At 38.7% G+C, this 20,675-nt stretch overlaps 1 protein-coding gene across 4 annotated transcripts in view; it reads right to left on the bottom strand.

The window, feature by feature from the left end:
* The window catches only part of Ptprz1 (protein tyrosine phosphatase receptor type Z1), a 176,712-nt gene that overhangs the window by 125,543 nt on the left and 30,494 nt on the right, over positions 1 to 20,675 (bottom strand). For all 4 annotated transcript variants that reach the window (XM_087901872.1, XM_087901873.1, XM_087901874.1 and 1 more), the window contains exon 2: positions 3,340 to 3,405. In XM_087901872.1, the coding sequence (XP_087757998.1) occupies positions 3,340 to 3,405 (66 nt within the window). The remainder of the gene's footprint in view (positions 1 to 3,339; positions 3,406 to 20,675) is intronic.

Raw genomic sequence — 20,675 nt, 5'->3', positions numbered from 1 at the left:
TGCAGAACTATTAATTTAAGCCTCATGAAAATTTCTTGGAGAAAAGTTCATCTCAGAGGCAACACTTGTAACCTACTCAGAGTCAAGTTTAGAAGCCCTGGGAAGACAGTTTGCCTCGACATTGTCCAGCCTCTGATGTCAGCAGACATGTGCAGAACAGTGCATTGAGATGTCATGATTTTGCCATGGTGAATGATTTCTCGGGCATTAATCTTTCCCAGTTATTAGAATACAAATAGTTGCAATTCTATAAAAAACACAAGATCTGTCTTTTGGATGAAAATAAATCCAAAATGATTACAGGCATCAGATATAAAGTTATAAAATATACAAAATTATTGAGATTTTGAGAAAATAGTACTTTGTTGTATTCATTAATAAACTTATAACTCAATCACTAGCATTAATCATACATGAAAAATATTTTATAGCAATACAAATATACCGCCTACCTAAAATCAGCTTCTAATAATATTCATCTTTAAACAGATAATATGATAGTAGTAGAAATCAGGAAATTATATAGTGTTAGTCACAATAAAAGAGTGTAATTTTGCAAAATTTCCTAGATAACCCATTAATAGAATCAAAATATTCAGATCATCTAATCAGAAGTGACTTTTGGACACTCAAGACCTCTAAGGTTTCAGAAATTGATAAGTAGGTAAGCAATTATTTTTCACAACTTAAAATTTTTATTGTGATGATTCTTTTATTATTTATATTATTTTAAACTCAATATTATTTTAGAAAAGTCAAATTAAGTTAAAATACTTGAAGATACTGCTTGCAATACAGTTGTAAAATATGAGATGCCTTTATCTTTTATGTCAGCTTACTTTAAAATTTTTACATTGTATGAGTTATGTACATGGTAGAGAAAAACTTGCCCATGTTCTAGACTCAAATGCAAACCCAAATTTATTCAGATGAGTATCACATGAATATGCATAAAACACAAGTAAAATTACATAGATCTATCCTAAGGGTCTTTTACTTTTGATTTTAAGACTTGGCGTTATTCATTATTAATTGACTATCACCTCACATTATCATATATCCCACAACATTACCTAACTTTTGTTGTGTAAATTTCTGCACAAATCAAATAATTTAAAATAATAAAAAAAATCAAATGAATATAAAAATTAAGATCTTTTTACTAAAAATTTCATTGTAGTTTTAAAATTACAATTTTGTTTCATTTAAGTTTGAAAATGTAGGAATGAAAACAAATAAGAACTTTTTTACAGTTTGGCAATATCTCTAATGTGATGAATATAAAAATGTGATATAATAAACCATAAAGGCCCTTTGATCAAGCAATTATTTTTATCAAAGTCCATTTTGAAGAAGTTCAAGTGAATATGTGTAAATGTAAATCACTATACAGTGGTGGAAGAGGCAACTAAAGAAAGAAAGAAAAGCAAACAAATTTGAAATGAGAGAGAATTATAGATACATTATTTCTTATATGTTTTATAAGGTTTATAAAATATACAGTTATTTTCCATAGGTTTTTAGATCATGACTATAAATGAGAACATTAAGGACAGGTCTTTTCCAGTCATGTATTGGGATCTATTTGATTGCTATCTGCCTGTTTCCCATAGGACAGAGAGATCAATTTTAATTTGTTGATTTTTCCTGTTCATTAATTTTTTTCCATATTCCAACTTAGCTTCTTTTCTTTTCTCCTTCCTTTCGTCCCCTTTTGTCTTTGTTCTTTCCTCTTTTTTTGAGATATAGTTTCTTCCACACAGCCCTGACCATCCTGGAGCTCACTATATAGTAGAGCCAAATGCTGAGCAACACCTAGTGAGCGGTCACTTATTCCTAGTAATGATTCCTGTGACCTCTCCAGAACAAACTTCAGAACACACACCAGGACACTCAAAAATACTTTCTCCTAGTGAGAAGCTGCATATAAAAGCATGACAAAATGAAGATGAAGACGTAACTGCCTACACACAACATTACTTATAAGACAGCTGTATGAACACAAGGGGAGTAGTTAAATAGTCAAACTTCTAATCAGGACAGTATCAGTCAGGTATTAAGGCCCCTGATGGGCAGGAGTCATTCCTGAAATTTGTAAAGGCACAAAAAATACTCCCCAAACTAAGATGGACGAAATACACAAACCATCCAAACCTAAGATAATAAAAGCTTCCAAAAAAGGCCCACAACGTGTTTATTATTATTAGTGGATATGTTTATTATTATTAGTGGACAGGTTGTTATTATTAGTGGATAATATTAAACAAGTTAAAGAGTGGTTTGTATTTTCCTCTGTGCACTTGAACCTAGTCTCTAAATTCTCTACAATGAATATGAACGATTTCTAAAGTAAGACCAAAAATAAAGGACACAGGAAAACAGGGACTACTTAGGCAGAGGACGTGAACCAGTGAGGGTGAAACAGGAACTGGAGAAGGATGTACCTGGGCAAGTATGAGCAAGCGATGTTTATGAACACACGGGAAGAGCGTAGTGAAACCCATCATTTTGTATATTCACAATAAATTAGCAAAAAGGGAAATGCATGTCCTTCTATACAAAAAAATTAACACTTTGCTGGGCTTTTCCAGTAAAATCAAGCCCAGACTGGCCAGGCACATGGTCTGTACCTTCTGTTGTGAGTTCATCTCACCAACCCACTCCTGTAAAATCAGTGCCTGACTGCAGCGCTTCTCGCGATATCTCAAGTGGTTGCCAACTGTGCGATCTATCCAAATCCCGCTCCTGTTCTTCCAATCAACACTACAGCTTCTCTTCTACCCAGGGCTTTGATCATGACTTCTGCTCAGGATTCTTTCTAACCTACTTCAAATATTTATGATGATCCAAGCCAAGTATGGTAATCAGACAGAATAATTTTAGAGTTTGATTCCAGTAAACTCAGTCAGTCACTCAGAAGGAAGACCCTTTTCAAAAAACGTACATTATCAAAGATGGCCAAATGAGTGAAAAATAATCACTAACACAATTATAACAATGGCCACTAGTGCTTACTGGACGTTTCCATTCAAAGAAAGGTCTAAGCAAGTGCTTCTCACTTCATTAACTCACTTTATGCCCAGCCTGCCTTCAGGGAGGTTATGCATTGTCCCAAGGAATAAAAGTAAAGTCCTGAGATTTAAGCCCAGTTCTATTCAATATGCTATACTACCAAACTTATGAAAAGCCCACTAAAAATCATTTTTCTACCAACTAATAGGACAGCCTGGAGGAAAACTAAAATAATGCACTAGGTTACAATAATTCCTTTTATGTACAGTAACAGATACAAAAAAAAAAAGGTTTTGTTAATTCTCACAGTGTCAGCAATATGCTTACCTGTATAGGACCAGCCAATCTCTTCAACAAGTTTTCTCTGTTGTCTGTAGTATCCATAAGCCCAATCTAGAACCAAGGAAAATTAAGTGATTAACTTCCAGAAAAGCATTAAGAATTATAAATTGCCCAAATTCTTCACACCATGAGTGCTTAGTTCAATATTCTTTTCTCTGTCACCCTCCCAACATCTCTACTCGATTACACCTCTACCATTATCAATATCAATGGCCCTGTTCTGGAGTAGTTAGTAAATGCTGAGCTCAAACAGAGACGGAGCAGAGTTCTCAGCAAATTAGAGGCATCATCACAAAGAAGGGCATGGCCAGAAAGGACAGCTTGTCTCTGAGTTCAATATCTGAAATCCTGTTGCTTGAAAATATTTGTGGTTTACAATCCAACACACATCTACAAACGCTTAAAAGAACCCAGTGGCTATCTTATGTTTAAAACTTGTTTTTCTTTTAATACAAAATGAAATTAGATGTCTTGAAATTGAAATTTTTTGGGGCAGTATAGAGTTTATTTAGTGGGTGATGGAGGGGGGAGGAAGGAGAGAAAGGGGAAAGAGGAGAGGGGAGAAGAGAGACAGAGGCAGAAGCTGCCTCTGCAGAAGGACAGAGTGAAATTGATCTTTAATGTGTGACTGTGACTGGGGAAAATGTAGGAGGAGACTGCTCGTTCATTTCTCAGCACCCAGACTCGAATAATAACACAGAAACTATATTAATTACAATACTGTTTGGCCAATAGCTTAGGCATATTTCTGACTAAATCTTATATCTTAAATTAACCAATTTTTATTCATCTGTTTTGCCACAAGATTGTGGCCTACTGGGTAAGGTTCTGGCATATCCTTCTCCTTCAGCAGCTACGTGGCATCTCCCTGACTCCACATACTCTCTCTCTTTATTTCTCCCAGCCTGGCTATATTCTGCTAAGTCATTGGCCAAAACAGCTTTATTCATTAGCCAATAAAAACAACATATATACAGGAGGACATCCCACATCACCTCCCTTCATTCTAAGTGAAACTCATCCCTGGAGGAATAAAAGTACCTGGGGCAGGTAAGACCGTGAGACCATGGAAAGCTTCCACTATTATGAACGTGGCAGATGCCTTGTGGCCCAAGGAGAGAGGTTCTAGGGAGAATGTGGGACAATTCATACAGGAAGAAGGTGGGGGGAAGCCCTGAGTTTCATTCTGTGTAATTCAAAATGTGCCTAGATCCATCGTAACACTCAGGGATCAGGCTTCACGGTACTAATACCTGTGCCCCAAACCCTTTCTCCCTAACTACAGGATTGCCACTGCTCTATTTCGGCTTCAGGATGGGTTCAGGAAACTTTTGCAAGCTGTGTCTGGGACCCAACCAGTGCAGCTGACAGAACTATTTATTCAGAAAAGACTGTAGACAGTTTACTAATGACCTTGAGGAACAATGTTCATTCAAAAATGGATTTCCCACCACTCTACTGTGAGTATTCACACATATGTACAGGTTATATGTTGATCTTTTTTCTCACTAATGGGAAAATTATTTCTTACTCTTATTATCTATCTTTACATATTTGAATATGGCTCATGTTTTGCATAAGCACAATTGTACAATGAATAACTTTGTGATCGACCTCATTCATTTTATGTAATGTTTTCAAGGCTCCTTTATGGTACGCACTCACCAAAACATCATCCATTTTCTTTTTAACCGCCAAAGAGTACTGCACTATATGGTTACCGAGTCAGGATCAACTTCCCCTGGGGTTGACTAAATGCTGATCCGTTATTTCCTGGTGTTCATTTCTCTTTTCCTAGACTTCCATTTTCCTGCAGAAATGCTGGAACTCTAATATGTTTTTCTTCCGATAAGATGCAGAAATCTGTAACAGCCAATCCGGCAATTTGCTTCTTAGGTACTGAGCACCAGACCGGAAGAATGCAGGCATCAAGGGGAAACAGCATCCTTGTCTCACAAGCTCAGTGAGAACTTGCTGCACGTGGCTGAGAGCCTGAGTTCATTTTTCTTTTGGATAACATCTCTTAACAAGCACACGTGACTACTGTGTTTCCCAGATGTCATTCAGTTCCTTCCCACCAGCTCATGGCTGCCCTTAGAAAACCGTACTTCACAGGAGCTGAGGTCCAATTGGCTCTGGCTTTTCTCTTCTACTGGCAACAGCCTTAGAAACAGTGTTTCTAGACTGTTACAATTTGTCTCCTGAAAATTCTGTTTTGAAAGCAGACATGCCCTATTTAATTTACCCATTCATTGTCCAATGGACACTCCAGTAGTTTCCCCTTGGGGCATATTATGGAATAACAGCGCTGTGAACAGTTTTGCCTGCATTTGTCTCACTGTTTGATGGTGAGATGAGGCTCACTGTTAATTGTTCAAATCCAGTTCTCTTAAAAGGATAGCTATGTAGATTAATTTAAATGCTGAGGATAAAGGAACATATACAACTTGAACTTTAACAATTTACGGGAAAATGTCCTATTTCACTATGAGGCAGTTATACCAGAGGACTAATTTGTACATGCAGTCATTAATAAAAATGGAAGCACTAGTACCCCCATTCCCTGCTTCCCCAATCACTGATCCTGCTCCAGGATTAAAAAGCTCTTGATGACTTTGGTAAGGTGCTGTTCCCTGAGCAGGAACCTTGTATACCTTAAAGAGAAGTAAAACAAAGCAAAACCATGTAGCAGGCCGGAGGTCTGTTGGCACAACTGAAAAGAAATCCTTTACAGAGGATTAACTGGACGTGTGGTTTGCCCCAGCAATCAGCAGGATGTTTCTCCTCAAACTCTGCACCCACCTTGCAAGAATCATTCTCTAATCCTTTATGCATCTGAAATGTATCATTCTTAGCTGTTAGGTATTTTTTATCATATAGAAGTCTTTGGATGATTTTCCAAGATCAGATACCATGCAAAAACTGTACTTAGCCAGGCTTCCTTTGAAGTAAGTGTAACAATAAACCCTTGCTTTAACTAACGATTCATCACAGGGAATGACAGAAAAACACGAGCCACTTTTTGGTTTTCCTTATAGGGCTTTATTACCACACAATGAGCATTTTGTCCTTGGTTTCTAATTACATACATTAGGAAAGCCTTTTCAAGACAAGATTCCCAGGTGTTGGTAGCTCTCTACAGCGCCTTTATGTATTGTTCCCTTAATTGTTACTTCAAACAATCCCCTTACACATTCACATGCTAATCACACAGACCTTGGGCGTGAGAGAGTACCCGACTTTGAGAACTGCACTCAGAGGTCGGATGGATGGGATGTGATAGCTCCAGTGAGCAAGGAGAAAAGGACTAGGCTCAGTTTTTTTCCTAGCATTGTATGCCCCGAAGGCCAGGAAATCCCACATAAAGTCCGATTCATCAAAGTGCTTAAACATTCGCCATTCACTGAAATTATAAACTGTAGAGTGGTGTTCCATTTTTGTAGATCTTAGTTTCTGTAGCATTTAGATTTTTATTTCTTTACATTTAAAACCCATGCTAAGTCTGTGTTCAGACTTGTGTCAAAATGGTTCAACCCTAACTGAGTCTGTTCAGGTCTGTTTTGTAATGATACAGGAGGAGAGAGATTCTAAGGAATTGTACACGAGAGTATATGGAAATGAACATCATCTGAGTGAGTCTTTTCAAAGGCTACTCTGAAATTTGTTACAAAAAAAATATTTTCTTCTATAAAGTGATGTTTGAAACTGCTTAAAACTTGAGAGCGATTCAGCTTTTATTCTTTCAGATAACTTGTTATCTGCCCCCCCAAAGCCCCCCAGGTGAGAACCGGACCCAGGGCCTTGAGCTTGCTAGGCAAGGGCTCTACCACTGAGCTAAATCCCCAGCCCCATTTTTATTTCATTTTGGGTTTTTTTTTTTCTCTCAGATAACTTTAAACATTCATTTTTCAACCCATTTCATCTTGCTCTTGCCTTAAGAATCAATATAAGGGGCTCAAGGGATAAAGGCACTTCCTGCCGAGAATGATAATCTCAATTTAGTCCTGGAAACTCACACAGTGGAAGGAAAGAAATCCCTACACGCTTTCCTCTGACTTCTGAACGTGGGTCAAGAAAAGCAAGTACTCCCTCCAGGCCAAAAAAAATTGTAAAAAAAAAAAATTTTTTTCAAACAACCTGTATAAAAATAAATAGGAATATACATATAAGCATACTCACAATTATATATTTATTTCTCTTTATACTCACGTAAAGGAGAGTTTTACTTTCTTTGATAACCACCATTACTATTTTTCTCACGTTTTAAATTCTTTTTCAAATAAAAAGGAGGTGCTTATTTTCAACTAAAAAATCATAAATATTTTATTTATAAAATCACTTTGGATTGAGAGTTTACCCTAACTAACCTCTCTGTTACATCCTGATCAATATGTTGTCATCTGCCTCCTGCTACAGACTGTAGGAACAGTGTTTTGACTTTGCATACAAAGATATGTACATATTTAATGTCATATAATGTCCAGAATATGAAAGAGGGAAGGGAGAAATAGTTATTCTCAGAAAAAGAAACCAGGGAAAACACAACCGCAGAATTTCTGAAGATGAATTTGCCAAAGTAGATACTACTTCTTCTACACTGGAAACCTTTAAAGACATCCCCACACTCTTCAGCAGAGGGAGGAAAGAAGTCGGTTGGTGATGAGAACCCAGAAGGGTGGGGAAGGAGCCAAAGAATAGGATCAATTTTGGAAGCTCTTGGGAAAGACTCACAAGAAAAGTCATGAAGAGAGGAAGTGTGTGTTCCAAGAGAAGAAAGGGGCTGACAGTCAGGAGTGGCAAAAGATGGAGCTTTCCAAAACTTGTAGGATTAGCCAAACTCTCACATCAGCCTGCAGAGCATTAGAGACTTGGGGACATTCATTACGATAAAAGGTCAAATCAATCTCCCCACCTTTAATTTTCAGCTTCCTTCCTTTTCTTCCTAGGGCTTCTGGTTTTGATGGAAAGGGTGTAGTCTCCTGAGCTGACGGAAGCCTGGTGGCTCTGCTACCTGTCTGAGTACGCTTTGGAGTATATCAAAAAAGATTATGGAGCAACAGGATAAATATTTTATCTGAAGTGAACAGGTTTGGGAGTAGTCCATAAAGAAAGTTAGGTGACTTGTAACAGCTTGAACAAGGGGCCAGAAACCTGGAGACAGTCTAGTATCGTCAGAGCAATTATCCACTGAATGTTTTGATGTACAGATACTATGCAGCAATAATTTTTAAAAGGACAGACAGTGACAGATGTCATGACGACCTGTTATGAAAATAAAACAAATCCCTCTTTGAGGAAAATACAATAACGTAAAATCTGAAATGAGAGTTTCAGCAGAGATTCCACTTGTTAAGAAAGAACGTCTACGAGGACACCACACAAGAGTAAAGCCTCTCTGTGTGATAGGCAGCGCGTTTACAGAGCTGTGTCCAAATACCTGGCAGAGACGCCGTAAGAGGGAGAAGATTACTTTCTGCGTCAAAACATTCAGTGTACAGTTTCTTAGCCCCGTGACTTGGGAAGAACATTGTAACTGAGGGAGACTGTGGAGGGAAGTGAGCTCCCCTCCTGACAGACAGGAAACAGAGAGACCGGCAGAGTCAGGGAGACTATACACCTAAGAGTCATGATGGTGACATATTTTTTTCCAGTCAGGTCTCACCTTCTAATGTTTCCAAAACCTCCCAAAATAGTGCCACCAACTGAACCCACCAACAGCCAGGACACAGAGATCAGTTCATCTTCAGGCCAAAATGTGTACTCAGATTTCCCTGTTGGGATTGTCTTTCTCTTTCTAATAAGAAACTTCAATTCATTATCCAAGTGATCAAATGTCAACAGCCAACTAATGCAAACTTTACATGTAAAATTAAATTCGCCTCTGAGTAAAGAATTTTCAGCATCATTTCAATGCAAGTCACGCCAACACAATTCTCTGCTTAAGGGCAACCGATCAATGGTGGATTTTCTCTGTTCATTTTCTTGTCACTCATTTCTAATGGCTATGTAGCCTGTCTTTCTCGCTTTTATGAAGGGTAGACACAAACAACATTTGTGGGTGTGACCCGACTGATTATAGTCAGCCAGATAATATAGCTTCCTTAGGATCTAATAATCACCGAAACATTTTCTTACTGTTAATGTAACCCAAGTCTCTAGAACCATGACTCTTTGTAAAGTGTGTACATTACTAGGCATGACGCCAGCTGTTCCATTTCAGCTGGCTTCCAGTGTTAGAGGGAGCATGTCACTGGGTTTCCTCCCTTCTGCAGGGGCTTCAAAGCAACATTAGTAATGATAGTCTCAAAAGTTAAGAAAGAATACAGTTCCAAACAGGAGGGCACATTAGTTTATATTATTAATGATGAGGAATGCTAGATTAAAATTAAGTTTTAAGTTCAAGTAACCTGTTTCTAGATGGTAAGATTAAAGAGATAAAAAAATAAGTACATGCTTGAAGAACTCTGGGGAAAAACTCAAATGATAAAATTAACGAAAGATATGGAAAGATGAGACATTTAGAATACTGTGAAGGAACAAAGAGAGTCATTTTTTCAAATGTTAATTTCAGTAGTGATACATCCAATGAAGTATATGTGTCTCCTAGGACTGAGGAAGAGACAGAGGTGAGCAATGAAATGTTATTGTTCAGTACACACCGAGGACAAACAGTGCTTCCCCAGTCAGGGTGTTTACCCACTCTATTCAGAGTTTCCAACATCAGCTCAGAATGGTCACAGACGTTCCTTAGAGAGTATGTAGTGTATTTTCATATTCTTAAACATGCAGTTTTCACCTTCAGTGGCACATCTATATTTCTAAAGCTGAAGATTTTTAAAATTTAAAGACATGCTCATAATAATCTTTATCACATAAGTACTCATGCATGCTTGTTTTAGATATGTTATAAAAATATAGACATGCAAAATAGTTTTTAAAATCTTTTTATAGGCAATTATAGTTTATGATCGTATGCATTCATTTTATTTATTTATTGTTTGAAAATTTCATATATGCATATTATGATCAAGTCCATCCCCTATTTCATCCCTTCTAATTCTTCTCCATCCCCCAATACACACTTTCCCTCCCAAGTTCATGTGCTCTTTATGTTAAGCCCACTGAATCCACCTATTCCTGCCTGTACGTGCATGGGTATAGACTCATCTTCTGGATCATGGGCTGCTGAAGGGCTGCAACCATGAAGAGACCTGACTCTTCCTCCCCCACCAGCAATCAGTTCCCAATCACTCCTCAGCTGGTGTTGGAACTGCATGACCACCCACCCCCATGCATGCCAGGATCTTATCTGGCTTATCTTGTGCATGCAGTCCCATCGCTGTGAGCTGATGTGTGCAATGGCCCCACCATGTCCAAAGGACACCATTTTGTTGCAATCAACCACTACCTCTGGCTTTTACAATCGGTCTACATCTTCCATGATGATCATTGAGTCTTGGAATGAGGGTATGCATATGTTTAAAAAGTGTTATATATTCATATATATTTAATTTGAATTTTACATAAACTGAATTAAATCCTTTATTTAGTTGATAAGAGGTGTTTTTCACAAACTAAGAAATCGCTGATCTAATCTCAAGGTAATGAATATGTATCTACAGCATCCCAGGAGTATATTTAAAGCATTCTCTGTACCTTTGGATATTGAGTCTGGGGTTGGAGAGATGGCTCAGATCTACCTGCAGCTCCAGGGGATCTGACTCCATCATCTGACCTCTGTGACACCATATTTACATGAACAAACCTACACATATACACATAATTTAAAGTGATTAATAATAAATAATAATAGTAAAATGCTTTAAAAGTTTATTTAAGTTTGGAAGTCATACTTCATGAACTTAAATGAGAGACGATAAATTCTATTATGACAGCCTAGAATAAGTTAATGTATAAAATAAAGTTTGTAGCTTAATATCACTTTTCACAAAAAAATAATGAGATGGACAACTCATTGTTATCACACAGTCATAGCTATCTATTTTACACCCATAATTAACAGTGAATTTGTTCTGCCATAAAAGAAAAATCTAATTTTTGATGACACGGTAATAACGAGACTAGAGATAGAAATAACCACATGTGTAAATGGACAAGTAGAGTGAGCTGAAAGTATGAAAAGTAGGGAGAGACCTACATGTAAGGAAACATTCATGAAAGTGGTTAGGAAACAGACTATAAACTATTAAATGTGCTATTTGTATCATCTATCACTGTGCTGTTGTGTACCATTAAATCATCTCTACAGTAATAGTGCAACACTACTTAGTAATACAAATGAGACTGCTGCCAGGAACTCTGTTGCTCTCCTGTTTGCACTGAAACCCACAGTAGAAGAACATCTGCTGAGCCTTCTATGATGGATTGCTTAGATTTTCCCAAAGAACTTGCGCACTAATATGAACAGCTACAGAATATAATGGCACTTATAAAAAGCACAAAATACCAATAAAACGCCTAGGGAAATCAAGCTAGGACTGATTGCTTGTTCATTTCCATGGTGCTAGAAGGCTCTGTGGAGGCTGATGAAGGAGAAAGGTCATCAGGAATCTTCCTAAGCTGTGGACACTAACCTACCGGTCAAGGTGTCCCAGTAGTGCAATAGTGGCATGACTGTCTTTAAGGTAGCCAATTGCTCTCTGACTAGATTCGAGGCACACTGCCCAGAAGGGAATATATACCCAGTAGTATAAGCTGAATCAAAAGCTCATTGCTAAGAAGGTCATAAGCCGTAGTGAATGAAGCTCCTACCGTTTTGCTAAGGGGACAGATATGTATCACTTTGACAGGCTCAGTCTTGAACAAGTTAGCAGAGTGATGATGCGTTCCTGAGTGCAGCAACAATGCCATGCTTGGAGGACAGCATCCATAGACTCCTGCCATTTCTCCCACTGGTTCTTACATTATTTCCATGCCTTCAAAACTGATGGTCCCTGAGTCTTAATAAGAATGATAGAGGTGGTCTACTTAGGACTTAGCATTCATTAGTCACTCACTCTCAGTGCGTTATCAGTCTCCACAATAAGCATCATCCCCTGCAAAAAAGAAGCTTTTCTGACTAATGCTATGAACGCTTATGAGCAGCGTCACAAAAATGCATATTTAGAGGGCAGTTTGAGGAATATAGATGTTAATTTTTATAACTCATATTCAAAGTGTAATTTTCTACACTCTAATAAGAATAAAATATGAACAGAGGAAAGAACATGAAGCTACAGTAGCTCTACTAAGAAATGCCGCTGGGATGTGACCTCAGTTGGTAAGTACATGGACCCACGTTTCTTCTCCAGAGCTCACGTCTTTAAACAGCATCAGTTGGGACAGTGAACTTGCAATCCCAGTCCTGAGAGGGTGAAGACAGGTAGGCCTAGCCTACCTGGAGAGTCCTGGACTGGTGTGAGGTCCAGCCTAAAAAGATGCTGGAGAATACCCAAAGGGCAGCGCCCAACACTGTCCTCTGGACTCTGCAAGCATGTACACAGAAGTGCACCTGTGCATCTGTCTACAAGTGCACAGGTGCACATACAAAGAAATACAACTGAGAGAGTGTGCATTTAGTAAGCAGACACATGATAATAAACCTTTAACCTTTGGTATTCTGTTCTTTAGACACTATGATCATAGATTTTAGAAAACTAACTGGAGAGAGAATGCAGCATTATATGCCAAGATATTGACGGTACTGCAATTAAGAGATAGCCACTGGAAAATATGCTGATGTGCAAAATGGGGGCATTTAAATTATGTAGTGTTCATACTATGTAAGAATATGAAGCCATTAAGATTATGTTTTCAAAATTCTCATACTGTGGCAACTGTAGTGGTCAGAAATGATTATCAGCAATTAGGATTTTCACTTCATATGGTCTTATGACTTGCATATGTTTGATGAGACTGTATCAATTTCTTTTTAATTTAGTGCATTTATACTTTGAAGCAATGTCGGAACCTACAACCAGAGAAATGAAAAATGAATATATATTCTAAAGACTGCTTAAAGAGCATTGAAAATCATTTTAACTTCTCGTTTGGGGTTTAACAATAAAAGTTTATCTTTATTCACAGGCAATGGTATGCACAGATGCAACATGAAGAGCAGGTTAAAGTTAAACTAAGGAAACACACCCGAGTCTCAATAGGCAGCTTTGGCACTTAGACTACCAAGAGCCACAGCTAATTGGCAGACTGTCCCCGTGACACTCTGGTCAGACTGTGAGTGTCGTCCACTGTGTGGGACCCTTGAAACCCTTGAAGCTGCCGCACCCGCATCTATATCTTAGTTCTCGTAAATTTCTTAACAGAAAAAATTAAAACCCCAAAGTCTACCCTGTGAGTAGGAGAACCTGGCAGCTTTATGTGCTAACCTATTCTGAAATAGGTGTGGATTATCCTTTAAAACTGCTTCCAGTATGTTGAAAGATTCATCACAGTTAAATCTGGGCAAAACAGAGAGGTTTTCTTGACTTCTTTCCAAGGTATGGACTGGAAATCCATTGTTGTCATTAATGCCATTTAGATTGTTTTCACTGGTCTTGCAGAAAAATAAATTATTCATAGGGAGCATTTCAAAATAATTAACTTCTTGTTGCCTTTTCAATGGGTTTTTAATGATTTGACTTTTTTATTTGCCAGTGTCCTGTACCAACGGAGTAGGGTACATGTTATTGCTCATTAAACCTACTTAAACAAGTCAATATATTTCAAAAAGAGATCAAGGCCAACATGGCAGACTTGCCTAGTTTTGATTATATACATATGGAAATATTTGTGTGCCTCATCACTCCATTCTTAGGAGGACTTTGAGAGATGTCCTTGACAAGTCATATCCCTTGTTTCTATTTCCACAAATGCAGGAGAGGAACACACAGCACGCCTTTACTGGCGGAGTGAAGGGACAGAACATGTCATCTTGAGCTCTTTGTTTAAAAAAAATGCTCATATCACATATATCATTTTCTAAATTTTGTTTAATGTTTTTAGATTTTTCTCAATAATAAAGTAACATAAGGAGCTCTGATACTGATAAAATACACATGGTCCACACTGGCTCAGCCGCAGAACCATTCGCTTGATTATTGTTCCCGGATTCTCAGCCCAGAGAGCTCTGGATTACTATAACTAGACATATGATGCATATACAGAGGACACGCTTACATGTGAATGTCAGACAGCTTCCTCTGAAGAGCAGTATGGACACTGGGAAGGTCAATACTGACTTTTAGTTAGACTCAGAGGGACCACTCTTATCTAGGTGTTCCATTGTGTCTCAAAGTAAGTGATTTCTTTTCTCTTTTGAGCCAGTGTCTTGTAGCACAAGGCAGTCCCCAGTACTGACTCTCCTGCCTCAGCCTTTCATGGGTTGGGGTGAGCAATATACTATCCCACACCCAGTTTTCAAAATAAACACAACTTTAACAGTAAGACTTTTAGAACACTGACCTTTGTCTTGTATTAGAAGAGGTTAAAGATAGCTCAGGGCCACTGTTTGTTAAAATTTCACACGTTTTACAGTTTACAGTGACTTTCCCCAAGGGTAATCTTTTTAAAATTATGTGATTAATAACATTGTTAGTTTAAATGTAAAGATGTTTTAATTACATCCTTAGTCAGTTGCTTTCAATTGCTGTCGAGTGCCAATCCACGTTAGTCACTGGTGTTTCTGATAAAAAAAAAAAAAAAGACTGCTTTTTTAGTACGGTCAGGTGTTTCGCTGCCAGTTCTTACTCATCCTTTATTTCTGCCCACTGTAAAGCACAAGGCACCAGAAACTGAGCAAATCCTACTGATGGCCTTCTGGGCCATCGGGCTGGTGTTAGTTGTGTCCTATTTCTCTGCTTGGTATTTAGACTTTTTCCACCCCACTACTCTATACCAGCCAGGCACACTACTTCCTCCAATAGATAGGTACCTTCTTTCTGGATCTTGGTGTCTTTACAGTCCTCATTCCCTGAGTCCAGCAAAGTTGGCCTTAGGAAGAATTATTCATTTCGACCTCCAATTGTGGCATTCTTCTTCAAAGCTTGTGGTCGGTGGCCTTGACTAACAGCAGCACTGGCTCTTATTGGCTCACTATTGCAACGGCTGTTCATAAACTTTGGCTGAAACACGGACGCTCCCTGCAGTGGCAGATGCTCAGAAATGCTCACTAGGTGGCCTAGATAACACAGGATTATTGCACTTATAGGAACAATATGCATAAAGCACTCCCGTTCCGCGTGTAATTAACAGCCTAGGAGGATACATCTCGCTAGTTACATTTGCACACAATCACAAATGGCTGGCTAGGGGTTCGGTATTATTTTTCTTGGCCTAGCTAACTTAGTTGGCGCAAGCATGTTTTCTCTCCAGGTTTACCATTTCATTTGTGAGCATGTCAAGAGACGGAACAAGCTAACGCAGTGTTTGGGACCTGGATTGCAACCAGGACTCTGCTGGCACCTAGCCCTGAAGTTATTAGGCCACTGGGACACCTCAAGGTAATTAACATATTCCTGCAGGGTGACAATGAAGAAGTGCGGCTCAGGACAGAGTAAAGAAAAAAAAAGTGTTTCCTGAAAGGACGTAGGCCTTAAATCTTGTATATGATATACCATGAACACACAAGACATTGAAACGGAATGATGATTCTGTCCAGGGCTTTAAAAATATCTTTAGCACTCATTTGTTTGTGTGCGAGTGTGTGTGTGTGTGTGGGGGGGGTGCCTGTGCCAAAGCACATGAGAGGAAGTCAGAAGATAACTTTCAGGACTCTCTTCTCTCCTTCTACAGGTGGGTTCTGGAGGTCAAATGCAGGGGACTGGACTTAGTGGCAACCACCCTTACCCTCCGAGACCTCTCTCTGGCCCTCATATAGTTTTAAATGACTAAAAAAGCATACTTTCCAGCAGTTTATACTTCTGGCATTAATCTCACTAAGGCAAAATTGCTTTGATGGAAAGCATTTGGTTGAGGATATACCACGTCAGGCACAATACACACTGATTCAACTTTGGAAATGAAGTCTCACAGTAAATATTTGGTACTTGAGATCGTGAACTAGCAGCATGCAATGGGATCTCACTGTGTTGTCTACTTGCCCTAAAACATGGGTGCTCCTGCCACAGTCTCCTTCTTGAAGACAGGCTTGACCATGGTGTATTTTAAGCCACCTTTACATCCTCAGAAACAGTTCACACAGACACTGCTGGCTTTTTCCATTTTAAACAATACTATACATCTTCAACTGACTGAAATGCCTTATGTCTTATACTTAAGTACTTGCTTCCTAGTAAGGTTGAATTCCCAGAAGCCTCTCTGGTCTACGAGCAAGGAACAGAAGTCATTTGGTATTTATTAGGAGACCCTTTTTGGTTACATTGTGACTTTGGACATTCCTTGGTGATAAAGTGACAAGGCTGGCTAGTGACTGGGGCTGGCGGTCCATGCCAGGGGAAATCACTGGTAATGTTATCACATGAACAGCTTTCTCATCTCTTATAATGGCTGTAATCCAGAAGGAAAGCAGTGTGGTGTAATCAGGGGTACTGGTGGGCTTTGCTAATCTGGGAGACAGGCATTCCCTTTTTTCATGGATATACAACAAGGATTAATGCCATTTTGTCAGATTTTCACAGACACTGCCTATCACCCCAAGTCCAACTGGCAGTGCTTTGTGAAATAATAAGCAAACCCTGGGGAATGTTTTCATATGTATAACCAGCACGGTGCACTAGGAAGTAAATGAAGTTACCATTCGGGTTCCATGAACGGAGAGAAGTAGCAAGTGTCCAATAGAAGCTTTTCAGGGCAGAAGAACATGAAGGGGTTTAGTTCTAGTGACTCAAATTACTCCACCAATTTCTTCTTTTCATAAAAATTTAGAAGTTTTGTTCTTTAAAACAACACTGACTGCTAAAGGTATTTCAGAGGAGGAGGGGAAGGAGGAACGGAAGGAGAGAGGGAGGGGAAGAGAGGGACTGACTCAGCAGATGATTTATGATTTTAATGAACTTGACTCTTTGAATTCAAGGCATGTCTTGAGGATTTTTCACAGAAACAATCAATCCTTTTCAGGGTTTAATGCCACAGTAACTTCCTGCACACAGCCAGCGATTGCCATGGACACACTCGGATGCCTTTCACTCTCTGCATCTCCACAGGGTTATATTTGGGGACGAGAAGAAAAGGCAGTGGCGCTCTCTGCGTTTAAAGCATTCCCGGGCCCTTGGACAATATCCACCTTTGTATTATAAATTACCACGGGAAAGTCAGAGAATGGAAGAAACAATTGTCATGCACGCAGACCAAAGAGGACCACGAAAAACTCCAGAAAGCACCAAGCGACCAGAAACACATGGTGGGATTTAAAGCAGTGGTAAAGGCGTAAGAACTCTTGAGTTGGAGCAGCCCAAGGGGAAACTCTAGGTCTGTGCTTCTCTTAAAGGGATACCATGTACCGAAGGAAAGAGGGTAAGGATGCAATTAAAACATCAGTCTGACAGTGTGGATGAATAATTCCAAGGCTTGATCCTAGTTTTTCCCAGCAAGCCTGAACATTATAAATGATTTCTGGAATGCTTTAATTATTGTAAACGAGCCTAGGGTCTTTGGGTTGAATTCTTGAAATTTCACTCAATGTTATCCAATTGTACTGGCATTAATAAACAAAAACAGAACATTTCCACCGTCCTTGCTGAGGAGAGGTAACTATGGCAACATCTGGGGAAGCAAACCCATCCCAAGGTCTTTGGTCGTTCAATCATCTGTGTGACCACTGAAAATACTCATTAAATTAGTGCAGGTTAAATATAGCACAATCATACCAAGTTCATATTTGCTAAATAAATAAATATATTCAGAGAAATCGTAATTTAAAAAAAAAACCTTCCAAACATCTACTCCATGTGCCTTATTGATCTTACATAGAAAAACTTCCCTGGGTCAGTTTTCAGGGTTCCTTAACTATTTCAGATCTCAGTCTAGTCAGAAAATTCTAATTATCTAGCGCCCTGAGGCAGTCTATCATGGCTGAGCAAGTGCTGGTAAAGTGATAACTCAACAGGGTACCAGGAAACACTGAGTAGAACACTTTGCTGCTCTCAAACTCTCTTCTGCCTCAGGGCCCTGGCTCAACCATTCTTTGGCTGGCTATCTTGCCTTTCTTCCTTCTAAGCCTCACCCCATACACCCCAGCCCTCATCTTCCTGTGGCCCTTCAGTGACAAGTCTTTGACTCATGAACTGAACCATAACTTGTCTAACACATTTTTTATTATTTATTTAGTGTGCTTAGTTCTGAATTCCTTAAGAATTCAAAATGTGTCTGTCTGCTCCCTGTACCTAACCAGGCATTTAACTATGTGCTTGAAAGGTGTTTACAAACCACCAATTCAATGACTAAACATGGATTGAGGGTTGATTATCTCAGAGAAATGTTTTCTGCCACATACAAGTCCATCCTCTCTGTTCCTAGAGAGAAGAGTGATGGTGCTAAGTCTTTCATTCTGTTGATGGCGCCAGACCGTTCATTCTGGTGTTATCACAGAGAAGAGTGTAGCCATTGTTCAGGCATTTGCAAGCTCCCGCCTCTTTGAGATCTCTCAACTAATTTCGCTCCTCACTCAGGGACTACTTTCCCTCTATATTTCATGGAGACAATATCCACACCGTTTCCATCCTCTCAATCTAGGATTACTTGAGCCTCAATCTCTCTCTTCACCAATCTCCTTGGACCCTATAACACAATCAAGCCCAATTACCCTAAAAATTCATTTCCATTGTCCCCCTCTTTATCAAATGCACTAGACATGTGCACTTCCAAAGACTCTGCTAATGTCACCTGTCATCTTCCTGTGACATCTATCCTTTTTGGGGGGGGGAGGGGGGTCTGGGGAATGACTTTACCAGTGGAAGCCAGCAAATTTATCAACCGTAACAGGCAAAGAATGTGTCTAATGGCTAATACAAAAATCAATAAGAGGGGTTATTGAATACAGAATGAATGGCAAGGGATGAAAATGCACTTCCAACTTAATAAGCATCTCGTAGTTTATGTCCCCAATATCAGCTGCCGTTAAAGAGAGCAGCGTGCAAAGCTCCTTTATTGGTTTCAAAAAGTAAACCTTGTCTTACTGTCATTTTCATAGGAAATGGTTGCCGTTAGCCATAAAAATATGAAAATTACTTCAAACCTCCCTTGGGATTTACCAAGTTCTCTTGAACTTAGCCAGTACTTCCTTCTGTTCAATTATTGAAACTTTCAATTATACATTAAGCTCTTAGGATGAAAGAAAAATCTCAATATTCAGACCAGTAGAAAATCCCTCCCCATAAGTTTCCATTTCAAATATAATTCGCATCTCCCTTCTCAGAAACAGCTTTACTTTCTGATTCGCAGGTCATGAATCGACTTCAATTAATTCTCCCTTGTGTTCTTCCTGTGCAGGTTAGCCATTTAGATAAATGTAATGACTGACCTTATATAGTGCTTACAGTACTGAAAATCTTACTGAAGTACCAAGTACCTTATTTAAACACAAAGCATTTCATATAAGCATATAATATAAAAGGACTCCTAATAATCTTTTCTCTGTGATTTATATGAGCAATCCTGTGCCTTGAAATTTACAGCCGTGAGGAAGAGATAAAAACAGTTACAAGAGGGGAAAAGTTGAATATACTTACAAAGAACTAGTTAAAGGAATTTGCTCCTTGGCAACTTTTTCCTTTCATTTTGAAACTTACCCTTGGTACTCTAGAAAATGTCCTAGAAAGTTTGGACACTTAGAATCGTACCTTTCTACAATCCTTTGCCATCCATCTAGGCAAAGGGAAGGACAATAAAAAGGACAAGGAAAGAAAAGTGTGTCAGACACTGAGCTGGCCACTGTCCATATCTGCTTAAGATGTTTATCAACATTTAGGTTTGAAGAGATATTTTAAATGTACTCAATGTAGAAACATTTGCTGTTGACATGAAGCAAAACCACAGCATCTATTTATTCATCATTACAAATCATAGAGTAAAATGTTTGGTTTTTTTGTCTGATTATAGCACAAATTAATAGGTTGTTAGGTTGTCAGTGTTAAACTGTGTGACAGCATGGACCTTTTAATTAGCCCAAAGTTTAGTTCCATTCAGTTCAAAACTATATACATCACACAAAATGAAAACTATTCAAAATAATATGCAGGTTAGTTAGATTTAGCCATCTGACTGTTATTTAATAGTAAAACACCAAATGAACACAGTTTGGGTGTAATTGAATGGTATTTGTCAACTCGCCTTGGGATAATTGCAACCTAAGATGAATTGTTCATAGT

The sequence above is a fragment of the Myodes glareolus genome, chromosome 25 (assembly GCF_982192425.1).
Source record: "Myodes glareolus chromosome 25, mMyoGla1.1, whole genome shotgun sequence".
Lineage (NCBI taxonomy): Eukaryota > Metazoa > Chordata > Mammalia > Rodentia > Cricetidae > Myodes > Myodes glareolus.
This window is presented reverse-complemented; position numbering and strand designations above follow the sequence as displayed.